General features: G+C 47.3%; 1 protein-coding gene across 2 annotated transcripts in view; it reads left to right on the top strand.

Moving 5' to 3' along the window:
* The window catches only part of rk (G-protein coupled receptor rickets), a 180,711-nt gene that overhangs the window by 145,322 nt on the left and 22,565 nt on the right, over positions 1-12,824 (top strand). For both annotated transcript variants that reach the window (XM_077663423.1, XM_077663422.1), the window contains exons 6-10: positions 2,570-2,641; positions 3,543-3,614; positions 3,700-3,768; positions 5,439-5,582; positions 7,023-7,163. In XM_077663423.1, the coding sequence (XP_077519549.1) occupies positions 2,570-2,641; positions 3,543-3,614; positions 3,700-3,768; positions 5,439-5,582; positions 7,023-7,163 (498 nt within the window). The remainder of the gene's footprint in view (positions 1-2,569; positions 2,642-3,542; positions 3,615-3,699; positions 3,769-5,438; positions 5,583-7,022; positions 7,164-12,824) is intronic.

The following is a 12,824-nucleotide window of genomic DNA, read 5'->3' as shown; positions in this document are numbered from 1 at the left end:
AACTTGCGAATCGCATTGCAGGGCAGTTCACTTCTTGATCGCTTCTTCATCACTCCTTGCGAATTATTTTTGCCAGGTACACCGCATTTAGGGGTAACTGAAGAGGTTTTAGAACTGGACTAGCTTAAAGGAACCTAATGTGTAAAATTTGCCGGTAAAGCATGCGAAATATTTCTGTGCTAGCAATTCAAATGGCGACGTTATCGCCGCGCCGGCGTTCAGGTTCTAAAAGGGGCTTTGGCAATGCAGCAGGCGGCATTACGATGTCACTTATGGCGGCGGCGCATTTCCAATGCAGAAACGCTTGCTTGGAAGAACAAAACTAATTGCACTCAAGGCAAAGCCTGCGGAACGTCTTTCGGCTGAATCCGACGACACACGTCGAAAGCAGCGTGAATTTGAACTCTCGCAGTCATCATCGAGCTTCTCCGCACTCCTCCGACACATTGCGGAGAATCCTGACTGTCGTCGTGATTCTATCGGGATTACGCCACGCTTCAAATGCTAGCGCAAACAAACTTGGCATGTTTAACCGACAAGATTCATACATTCGAATAATGTATTAAATTCAATTCACCTTTATTTTCAACATTTCGCAATGCTGACGGTCTTCCAGGCAAAATGCTGTGGGGACAGCTTGACGAGGCCTGAAAGCCGGCGGCAGGCAACAGTGACAGCAGTAAAAAAAAAATATATATATATATATATATATATATATACATGTGCTATTATTTCGAAAAAGACACATTTTATCATAAATTTACAAATATAAGAGCAGAAGTAAGAGTAAAATACAACAAGGCGTTATACAAGGACTAGCGTATACATACACACGAGATTACAACAAAGACAATCATTGCACTCAAGTTAGACATAAAGCTAACATTACTGCGTTTATAGGATGCAAGCACAGGTCACTCTAGAAATATTGAACGCAAAACTTTGCGAGTTATTACAGGGTTAATAAAACTGGGCACATTGAGCTTATTTAGTAACATTGGCATTGTATAGCTTAATGACTGTAGAAGGTAATTTGTTCGGCGGTGTGGAATCACCCATTTTTCAGGCGCGCGTGCGTTAGAAATATTGCAGCGTAGCGTTGCACCTGAAAGTGTCAATAAGAATTGTCTATACTTTTCATTAGCAAAGTGAAACTGGTGGAGGAGACGGTAATTATAAAGGGAGTGAATATTGATTTTATGATGCCGACGAAATAGCTCGTCTGAGGGATGTAAATATGATACATTGTTTAAGCAACGTATGGCTTTTTTTTTTCTAGACGAAGAAGTGTATTGACGTTCTTTTTAGTAGTCGTCCCCCATACTAGTGTACAGTAGTTAAGGTGTGAACGGAAGAGGGCGTGGTATACTTGCAATCTAACGGAAATCGGAAATATGTCACGCGTCCGAAATAAGGCACCTACGGCAGATGAGAGTTTTTTGGCTAGCTGTTCAACATGACTGTTCCATGTCATCTGACTGGAGAATATGACACCTAGTATTTGATGCTGTTTCACGAGATCTATTTTATAAGGTCCTAGTTTTAGTTCATGACTAGAGGCCACACGTTTGTTTTTAGGTGCAAATAAAATTGCTTTCGTCTTTTTTTTCATTCATTTTTAAGCTGTTTGTTTCGGACCATTTCAATAGTCTTGACAAAGCACTATTCGCCAGACTGAACAAATCGACTTCATAAGTGGAACTAAAGAACAAGCTTGAATGATCGGCATATAATACGAACACAGCATTATCATCAGTATAGATAAGATCATTTACGTAAACATCAAATAAAAACGGCCCAAGAATACTGCCCTGTGGGACACCGGATGAAATCTTTTGGAAGGTGGAATAGTAGCCTATAATGTCAACACATTGGGATCGGCCGGTGAGGTACGATTGCAAAAGAGTATTTGTTAACCCACGGGCACCGTAATGATCTAACTTATTAAGAAGGGTTATGTGACATCTCGAATCAAATGCTTTACTGAAGTCTATATAGATTCCCAGGGTAAATCAATTAGCTTCAATGTTTGTAATGATAATTTCTCTTTGCAACAGAAGGGCAGACTCCGTTGACCTACCCTTACGGAAACCATGCTGGCATTCTGTTGAGATATTGGGCTTAGTAAAAAGTTCGTCTAGTCGGGCGAGCATAATCTCAGATATACTTTTAGAATTGCAAAAAAGTGCTAAATAACAGTTCAGCTTCCCTTTAATTTAAAGTAAATTTGCTTGAAGTTGAGCGCAATAACAACAAATTTTCTCAGCCTTTAACATGCTTCGCATTCGCCAGGAAAAATAAATAAAAGATATTTCGCGAGGCAGAACCCAAGTCTGCAGCTCTCCTCAGAGTTAGAAAGGCATATCTAAGGCTCATGTGTAGCACTAACGGCCGGCTCTAGAACATAGCCAAGGGTTCAGTGGGAGCCTCAGAGTGCTTAGCCCTTGAGCAGAATGCTGGCGTGAAAATTATTTAATTGTGAACGAAATTATAGGTCGTCACTAAGTATCCCTGATTGTTCACATGACTGAGGTTTGTTGCCCACTTCTTTTTTCTTTCTTTTTTCCAGAGGTCTGGGAGAGAATCTCATCAAGGAGTTGAAGCCTTACGCGTTCGGGAATTCGTCGCGCCTCGAAGTCCTGTGAGTACGCACAACACCGTCCGCAGTCGCGCATACTTTGTACGAAGCTTTGATGCAGTCGCCTGCTGCGTCCGCTTGTCGTCGCGCACGCGTCAGTGTGCTTTCCAATGAAGTGGCAATATTGAAACGTTTGTTGCTAGCCATCATTCCGGCAACCAAATGCACGAAACAAACCCCAAGTTGCTCTCGAGGCCTTCTTGTTTTCCCCCTGTTGTTGTCACTAGAGGCGGCTGTGGCGCTCTTTCTAGTGCTCTGTGGCACCGGCCGTGTTTTATTCGGGTGCCGTCGAAGTATAACTGCAGGTAATGCTGCAGACTACCATTCCGACAACTGGGCCCAGTATTCGTTGATTTTACCTTCTTATTTGAAATCCAGGGTTCGACGGAAACCCGTCTGGTCGGGTATGTTCATGGCGGAAAATCTTCAAGCGCCGACCAATCGTTAAAAAGGCCCCCGTAAGCCGGGGCCGAAACGTCATCCTTTTTAACGATTGGTCGGCGCTTGAAGATTTTCCGCCATACCTTCTTATTTTTACGTACACAGTCACGAAATAGCAACTACCCAAAGCACGTACGCACGCACATAAAAAGCACGCGTGTTAACGATATTATGTATTGCTCCTTATTCAAGTTCATTTCTCAAAATACAAGTGGACCTCTGCTCGCAATATATTTCTTGGAAGACTACGTACCACTTTCACGGATATTTTGACTGTTCCCTGCAGTCCATAATACAGAACCTTTCCTTGTTCGATTGGAAAAACTCTTAAGACCGGATTTTTTTTTGTACTCATAACATGCCCTAAACGTGGCATTTCTTGCTGGTATCACGTCATGTACTCCTCCGTTGTCCAAAGGGGCCATTCTGTTTACGCGGCCTCACTTCCCTTATTCCCTTTCAGCATCCTACGAAAGAATCATATCAGCAACATCGATCCTCGCGCATTTCATGGCTTACGGTCTCTGCAGGCAATGTGAGTGCCTCTTTCCGACTTTGACTTGAGCGGCTGTTTTTTCCGGAAACCACAGTGTTCGTGCCCTCTCATCTCCCTCTTGCAGAGACCTGAGCCACAACAAGCTGACTCACTTGCCAACTGCACTGTCTTCACTGCCCATGCTTAAAGAACTGTAAGAGCCGCATTGCGCACTTTGTATTAGCTGTCTCTACATGCTGCTTAGAATAACAAGCCCGGCCTTTTTTACTAAAAGTCTGACCTTCTAGCGTTGCACCCAATAGTAAACAAACAAGCCTATGCCTGAAAAGGAGCTGAATCCTGGCCCGTTATAAAAGTACTGCGAACTCAGGTGTCAAGGTGCACCTTTTATTTGACTTTTAAGGAAACAAAATGTCTGGTTTTCGGTCGAAATTAAATAGATTACTGCACTTGTGATGAACGCTAATGCCAGGTTTTCTTGTGGCACACGCATGACACCACTTGGTGAGGCGTTTAATAGATTCCTTCCTTTTGATGACAGCGTGTCAATCGGATGCCGTTAACTGCTCGTTCATGTACCATATCTGGTTCACTTAAGTAATATTATTTGAGTGGCTGATTCGGCTTTTGGCCGCGGTGCCTACATTTTCACTGATGCGAAACTGCAAAACGCCTCTCTTTCATGGTTTAGATGCCCTATAAAAAGCCTCGGCTTCTTGCAATGGCCCCAAGTTTGAGAATTACCCAATGGGACGCATCTGTCAAAGATTATTTTCGACGGTGCAAAGAGAATTATTTACTTCTTGGCACGTAACCTGATTGAGCCTGGCTGTTTCCGCTCCTCATTACATAAACTGAGAGCGGCAAGTTGAGGAAACATTGCACGAGGCGATCATTGCGAGCCGAAGGAAACCGCGACTAAATTGGGAACATTGACTGGCCCTTCATAATTTTGTGTTAATATTTTACGAAATCATGTACACTTCTTGTGCGAAATTAAAAGGCGCACCGTAGTGCAGCGCGCTCAAATGGACCTAGGAAGTGCGCTTTGATCGCAAACAAGATGAGAGGTGAGACCATCATGTACGCCACCATCTAAGCCCTTGTCCAAATGTTGATGTAGTATACGTTGGGTGGAACTGCAAATAAAATAGCAGCACAGAAAAGTTAGTTCTCTGTTGCGGACAGAGGTACTTTGTTTCATGGCGCCTGTGCATGGTCTGCCGATTTGTGGGCCAACAAGAAGGTCGGAGACCATGATGATCGAGTAGAGCAAACTAAATGTGAGACGGGTACAGTGAATATGACACGGATACGGCGAGTGTGGGAAAGAAAAAGCATCAAATACATTGGGTTCCGACGTGATGGTAGGCTCACCGTTCCGTGACATATGTAAGGCACAAACAAAAAGGAAGAACAAAAAGAGCATCGCATTCACTAGCTACTTAACCTCGCACAATTTAGCGCTCTTTTTATTTATTTTTTGTTTTTAATGTTTTGTGTATTGTTATATCCCAGACACGTAAGTTCGTGAATTCATTCATTATGGAAACAGTCGTTTCTCATCCACCTTTAAAGGGCGTCAGGAAGACAGGCTTCCAGGCGAAAGTAGCAAGCATGAAAGCTTATTCTCGTGGACATTCTGTATTACCTTTGTCATTCGGAGAAGTGTAGCATTCACCTCCGTGTTACCGGCCCAGATACAAAACATTTTTTTTACACCAATGAAAACCCAATGCAGATTTTTTTTTAGTAAACAAGCTTCTAGCAGACGGCTGTGCATAAAAGGGCCAATGAAAAATAAAACCACTGCCGCGCAAATGTTGATGATATGCGAAGGCTCACACAAGGTCTTTGTTGCAGCATTATATCGGACAACCAGATTCGGTTCCTCGGGGAAAACTCCTTTCGAAGCAACGGTGCCTTGACCCTGCTGGAACTGGCCAACAATCCGCTGGAGTCATTCGACAAGAAGACCTTCTCGCGGCTGCCGTACCTCAAGAGGCTGTGAGTATAGTCCCGAATACACCGTCTGTCGCCACGGCTCTGGCAAATCCGCTAGTTAACTTCAGAAGAGGGAAGCATGAAAAAATTTAAAGTTGATTTTTGAGGAAAGGAAATGTCGCAGTATGTCTCACATATCGGCGGACACCTGAACCGCGCTGTAAGGGAAGGGATAAATGCGGGACTGAGAAAAGAAAGGGAGAACGAGGTGCCGTAGTGGAGGGCTCCGGAATAATTTCGACCAGCTGGGGATCTTTAACGTGCACTGACATCGTACAGCACATGGGCGCCTATGCGTTTCGCCTCCATCGAAACTCAGCCGCCGCGGTCGGGTTCGAACCCGGGAACTCCGGATCAGTAGCCGAGCGCTCTAACCACTGAGCCACCGCGGCGGGTAGAAGGGATGAAGATGAAAATTGGTTTTGAGGAAATGAGAGCGCAGTAACTTCCTCAATCAACATCAGTCTCGATCTCCTGCGTGCGTTATGCATTTCCCGTTTCATTTCGCTGTTCCTTTTTGTTTACCTCTTCCTTCCTCAGCTTTCATTTTATTTTTTCCAGGAAATATTTATCTGAAAAACTCTGTGCCCCCCAATTCTTGGAAATCCCCCTATGTGGGCATGTGCCATTGTATGAGGGTAACAACAATAACTGCCTCAATTTTCGGTGGTCACTTCAACAGCGCCCCCCTCTCCCCGAGGAAAGAGATGAAGTAGGAAGTGAGAAAAGGTGGAGGGAAAGGGGCTCCGTAGTGGAGGGCTCCAGAATAATTTCTACAACCTGGAGATGTTGAACATACACTGACAGAACAAAGCACGGAGGGCCTCTTGCGTTTCACCTCCACTAAACGCGACCGTCGAGGCCGGTACTCGACGGCCGCGGTTGAGGAGTTCGCCGAGAGTGAGGCGGTTGCTGCGCCGTTCCTTTCCTCAAGACCAAGTTTTTAGAGCTTTGGTTGCACAAGAAACACTATATCTTTGAGACACGCTCAGCTGTTGTTTGTCGTACAGCTAAGTGGTATAGCAAATCACTGAAAATATTCAAGATGCATGTGCAATAACTTTTCTTAACAAGAATAAATCGTCCCGTTAAATTTTAAAAAGAAATTGCGTTAATTTAGCTTCAGGAAATACGCGTGCACAACAGCATCCTCGCGGTAGCAGAACTTTAGGTGGTTAGCTAGGACAAGCGGTTAGTTAGTGTGGAGTTGCTCCGTCAGTGTACTACCGCGCCGGGGTCACTATGGGCAACGCTGCAAACTCTTCCATAAAAAGTGTGTAGAAGATAACCCCGCGGTGCTGACTGTTAAGAGAGCATTGTATGACAAAGTTGTGTCGCATTACTTTTCTCCAAAAAGTGTTTCGTATTATCGCCCTCGAGGGCAAATACTGTCGCTTCCCGTGAAGGGAAGCTGTCCCTTACGCGGTGCCTCTTCGGTCGCAGACTGGTGAAGGAGGCCCGCGGGCTGGAGCACTTCCCGGACCTGAACGGCACCCACTCGCTGGAGCAGATTCGCCTGAGCAGAGCACGCTTGAGCTCGGTGCCCGCCGACCTGTGCCGCGCGCTGCCCAAGCTCAAGATACTGTGAGCCACACCTCCCTCCCTCTTCTCTGGCAGCGACGGCTGTGTAGAGGCAGCCGCTCCGGGGATGAAGACGTCGTAGCATGACGTCACCAAACGCTTCCGTGTAACCTTCTCCCCAACCCTTTTCTTTTCTTGCGAATACAGGTTAAAAACTTATCGGCGCTTATGAGACCGCCAAATTCGCGCTATCGCCGAGAATGGGAGCTACTAAATGCATATCGGGTTTACAACGCCTACGCAATGAGGTTATTTTCGCTAGAAGCTAAGGAGAGCCCCATATGCTCTAAATTAATCCGGAGCGTTCCTATTTACGGCATGCCTCACAAACCAGGTGTTGCTTTGGCACAAAAAAATACATCTGTTTTTCTTTTTTTTTACATTCTGCTGGCTTCGGCCATTATTCGGTGGCGGTAATACTCTCTTCGTTTAATGCTAGAAAAGCAAAGACCTTTACATGCATTAGAGAACACTTGTAGCAAGAAATTCAGCCTTCCGTCGCACGTGTCAAGCCGACTCCGTACGGATATACACTTCTAAAAAGTACGAAACAAGCCACTATCATTAGCGCCCAAAACGCGCCTCCAGCACGTCGCTGACGACTCGGTGAATGCGGGAGCCGACCACAATTTTGTGCGGGCCTGAATGGGGCTGCGATCTGTGGGGAGCGTTGAGGAGGCATACTGCCATTTGGACCAGTGACGCTTCACCCCCTCCCCGCCACGAGTGTACGGGCCAAGATTTATGCCCCCTAATAACGGGCCTTACAGCCCCTTGCAGTCGTAGCACGGCCTTGCTGGCGGTTTTTCGAACAGTTCTATCCCTTGTTCGCGAAGAAGTTTTCCAAGCAAACTGAATGACTGGTGATCGCAACTGGAATTGCTTCGTACTCACGAGAACGCATCAAGGGATTCCTGCATTTGCCTCTGAGGGCGAATATTTGGTTCACGGCGCATCCCGCGCAAGCGTCGAATGACAGTGACTGCGGTAACGGTTGCATGCACGCAAACGGAAGAAAACGGGCCTTACAGAATTTTGGTGTGGCTCCTTCTCTAAGCTGCAGATGCACTGGCGGTCCGTCTATCAGGTCCAATTCAATGCTAAAGACGTCTTGGTAGTCCGAGATCACATCGTCCACAGCAAATGCGCCGCTCTTCCCTGAGCTCCACTCCAACTTTGCCCCGACGTTGAGGACTGGCGACCCTGTGTTGTCCAGCTTTGTTATCAAGTAGCGTTTGCAGAGGCTTGGCCCTGAGCAGTCGAGAGCAATTAATGAGCCTTCGGCAACAGTCCCGCTATACGAAACAGGCACATCCAACTGCCCCAATACTGGCAAGGTCCCTAGGTAACAGGAAAGTTTGATGTGGCACGGCGGCAATGATGGCCACTGTTTCTTGTGCTGCTCAAAAAGTTGCCTAGGCACAACACACACAGCCGAGCCAGTGTCGACGATCATCTCTATATCGCTGTCACACCACGTGAATGTTCGGCGAAGCGGAGGTTCCAACAGATATTTCCGAAATGCAACTAAAGTCCCAAAGTGCATGCTGTCGGCTGCGTCTTCCTAGGTTTCTTCTAGCTTGGTAGTGCCTTGTGGGAGTTGGAGCATGGGGTTTCTGCCGTTCCCTGCCTACGTCACGAAGAGGCTTTTTTGCAAGGCGACCGTACCTGCCGCAGCATTAACACCGAGCTTTTGCCCCAGCAGGCCCGCTACAGGCTTTGTGCTTCCGCACCGTCCACACTCTAATACTGGCTGGTCGAAGGTCGGTCGCCGCGCTCTTATCTTCATCGCGGCTGTCGCAAGTCCGAAGAAATCGCGTTGTCACCCTTTTCTGCTGGCTCACAGCTGAGCGCTATCGCTTCGGCCTCCTGCAGGGTGAGGTCTGTTCTCGCCAACAGCTGCGTTTGCAAGGCACTTGATCTTACGCCGCAAACCATCTTGTCGCGAAGCGTTCTATCGAGCATGCTCCGAAGTTGCAGCCGTCCGTTATTTGGCGAATTTCAGCAATAACTTTGTGAACCGGCTCGCCTTCAAACGGGCGCCGGTTGAAAAAGCGGAAACTGCCCGTTATTTCGTGGCGTTTCGGGTCAAATTACGCACTTAGGAATTCGATTACTTCTTCGTGCTTCAGCGCATCTGGCTTCTTCGGCGCGACTTTCCCTGAAAGCACTAGTACCGTACGTGTGGTCAGTGCAGAAATGAGCGGCGCCCTCTTCACTGAATCGTGGATATCGGTTGAACTTTCGTAAGATATGTCCTCCAGTTGTCACTCTGGTCGTCGTGCTCGGGAAGCTGGTGATGCGCCATGACCGAAGCGGTTGTATCCAGCGGCTCAGTCTTGGCCGTCGTTTGAGGTTGGCTCCCGTCCCCCCGGGTTCGCTCTGAGCTCGTCGCCACTGTTACGTCGCAAGCACGCGAACTTCGCGTATCGTCATTCCATGGAACACAGACGGACACTCGGGAAGGAAATCGTTTATTCGTACCGGCTAATATAGCATGACCGGTAGAGGGTGAGGGCGAAGACTGATCGAAGGAATGCGTGAGATTCGTGCGCCTTGAGCATTTGGCGAAGTGATAATCAGGTGGCACGTTTACAGCAGATAGTTACCACTGTGAGACGCGAGAGTCAGCGAGAGGAGTTAAGGTGTTTGTATTTCACTATATGTTGACGTAGAGAATATAAGAGCGACTACGTGTCTGTATACAGTTTTAAGGCTCTCCTTAGTTTTCCACATTTACTTGCTTTTCATCTAACTCTCCAGTCCGCCGCTCTTGTCGCCACCGGTGAACCTCTCCTCGGCTGGCGCGTGGCAGAAGCTATATCTCTCAGCTGACAGTTGGCAAAATATGACAAGAAATGATAACAAAGAAGTACAGTCGAGTATCGCAGACTAGATCTTCGAGGTCTCCACCGTGGAGGCCACCTGAGGCGACAGTGACCTCACTACGACAACAAATGGCTTAATAAAGTTTCCTCCTCCTCCTCGCTGCAGCTGTCACAGATGGATCGTTCTACATTCATCCGTTCTTGCGATACTCTCCCTCCTTGTTCCACCGTAACCACCCTCCGGATGGTTCCCACGGTGCCAGTTCACGCATTCCTGCGCTCTCACCGTGCCCTTTTGCTTCCGTGGTAAGCCTCCTCCCCCTTCTTCCAGGGTAACAACCCTGCGAGTGGTTCCAGTGGCAACCAGCTTCCGCTGGGGCCTTGCGCTCTTGCCGTGCATTTCATCTTCCACGGGGGCGTTGACGGAAGAATGCAAAGGCGGGATTAGCCTTATAGTGGTTTGTCGGCAGCTGTTCAGCCTGAGTCACTGATTTAACCGCTGTTCCATGAGGCCAGTGTCCTCTCCAAACTTCAATAGTATTGCCTCCTTCTATGGTATCTACTATCGGTTAAGCTAAATGAAGGCGGCACAAACTCATACCGCTTTCAATTACAAGGCATTCCTGTTCTCATGCCCCGCCTTTCCTTTAGCACACTGCATGCACACTTTGAGCTGTATTCACAACACCTTCAAGCGCATAAGAATCCAGCGCACGAACACAATACGCATTTTACGGCTTGTGAGCGTGAACTAAACGTGATCATTTAAGAAAGTAATTGCTCATCAGCATCCACCTAGTCAGCACACTATACGGATAAACACAAACACTGCACGGCTTTCTCGATACCTTTGGTGTCGCAATAAGTTCATCCTTGTCCTGGTCCTTGTCGCAACCACTGACGTCAAAGCAACGGCGTTCTCAATATCCTTCTCGTCTCGGTGTCGTTACTGCACAAATATTCGCCGAACTCCTGAGCCATGCATTAGTGTCAACCACGGACTTGTACCGTATTGTATGCACTGTTCCCCATGCAAACGCATTTAGAGCAACCTTCTGTATTTAATCAAGATTTCACCAGATCGCATCTCCACCAGCTAATATCTACCGATCAGGAAAGGCACACAACACAGATCCCTGCGCTTTAGCTGTCACCTCTTTCGTCCTGCGCCAAGCTGCTATTTTCTCATCACGTTCTTGAATCTGCGCCAACTGGCTCAAATACAAACGATCGTCAAGTACCTGAGTGAATTTCATTTGGCCGTTATATGAAGAGCACGTGTAGATAGGTTTCACCTCTAGATATCGATTTCTTTTGGCGTGGCGCTGGGTCGACGAAGATACCGTTCATTCCGGAAAACTGTTCGGATGCAACGAATCGGAAGGCAAGCATTTCGCAAAGTGACTAAAATAAAACGATCATAAGCAAGCACGCCAGGAATTCAGTCACCCGAGTGGGGAGCGGACAAAGAGGAACTGAGAATCCCACAATAGAAGGCAATCAGGAGAGGAGCGCGGAAGAAGAGAAAAAAAACGAATTTATATACACTGCACTCGCATTATGCTACACTTCGAACTTCCTGAGATGCAGATGAAGTTCGTCTTTTTCCACCTGTAGAAATGTGAAGCCCGTGCTAACATTTGTTTCCTGCTGTTCTGTCTACCATCTGAACCATCTGTTGTTTTTGTAGCGATAGATACATTACGGTAGCATTTCGAGCCTTCAGCGTGGCGGCACAGCCACCCGCTGTCACGTGGTTGGTCACGTGGTGTAGAGCAGCTGCCGGCGGCGCGCCGCCATGGCTGAACACCTGGTTGATCACGTGACCAAATTCCACTGGGCCAGCTGTAGCTATCGCGTCACTCCAGGCTTAACCAGAGCTAAACCACCGCCAGTTTTTATGCTCGTGAAAACCAGGCTCGCCAATGTGTATGCGAAGAGCATTTTAAGTAATAAGGGTGCGGGATTAGCAGTTGCGTTTCAGAGCGAAGGCTCTACTTCACGACCAAAGCTGCAAAAGCAGGGCCATCGCTGAAGCCTTTACCTTGACGTTGAATAAATAAATAAAATAAATATTGCCGCGACTGGGATTCGCACTTCCGGCGGAGCGAACAGATCAGCTTCGCTGGCCACTGTACGAGAGCACTATGCTATCGCCGCAGGCGATCACGCCTCGTGTTAAACTGCAACACACTCTCGCGCTGCGCATTGCACATTTTTGTTTTCACCTACTAATACTACTGTGGAACTTATATACACACTTTGGCGCTGTGAATTTCACATCGTCGTCTTCGTCAACTAATAAGACTAGAATGAAGAAGACCATTACTTGCGTAAGGGCCTTCTTCGCCGGCGCTTCCCACGTCCCAAGAAACCATCCTTCACTAAATACCTTCGCCAGACATGCCGACGACCCAGCAAAGTAAAGCCATGAGCCAACCAGGCTAAACACTTGCTTTCGCACATTTACTCGGGTTAACTGCGTTAAAACCCTACCATTTTTTACTCCCTTCGTTCTGCACACATATCCCGCGTCATTGCTCAGCAGTGATAGATGCTGTTGGCGCATAACTTGGCGACATGGTGTTCGGTAAGCTGTAAACAGTGACTAGAATTTTTTACCAGCCGCGGAACACGCTGAGCCTTCAGTTGAACCTTAGTAGTTGGACATAAACATCTAGAGGCATATAGAAACCGACACATGAAACGCTGATAGCCGCGTGACGTGCGAGAAACTTCACGGCAGAAAACTAGAGAAACTAGCGGCAGAAAAGGCAAAACAGGAAACAAGTTTTGTGAATTAGCAGAATTTCGACGCGTTTCTCATCATAACACA

Source organism: Amblyomma americanum, chromosome 4, assembly GCF_052857255.1.
Source record: "Amblyomma americanum isolate KBUSLIRL-KWMA chromosome 4, ASM5285725v1, whole genome shotgun sequence".
Taxonomy (NCBI): domain Eukaryota; kingdom Metazoa; phylum Arthropoda; class Arachnida; order Ixodida; family Ixodidae; genus Amblyomma; species Amblyomma americanum.
This window is presented reverse-complemented; position numbering and strand designations above follow the sequence as displayed.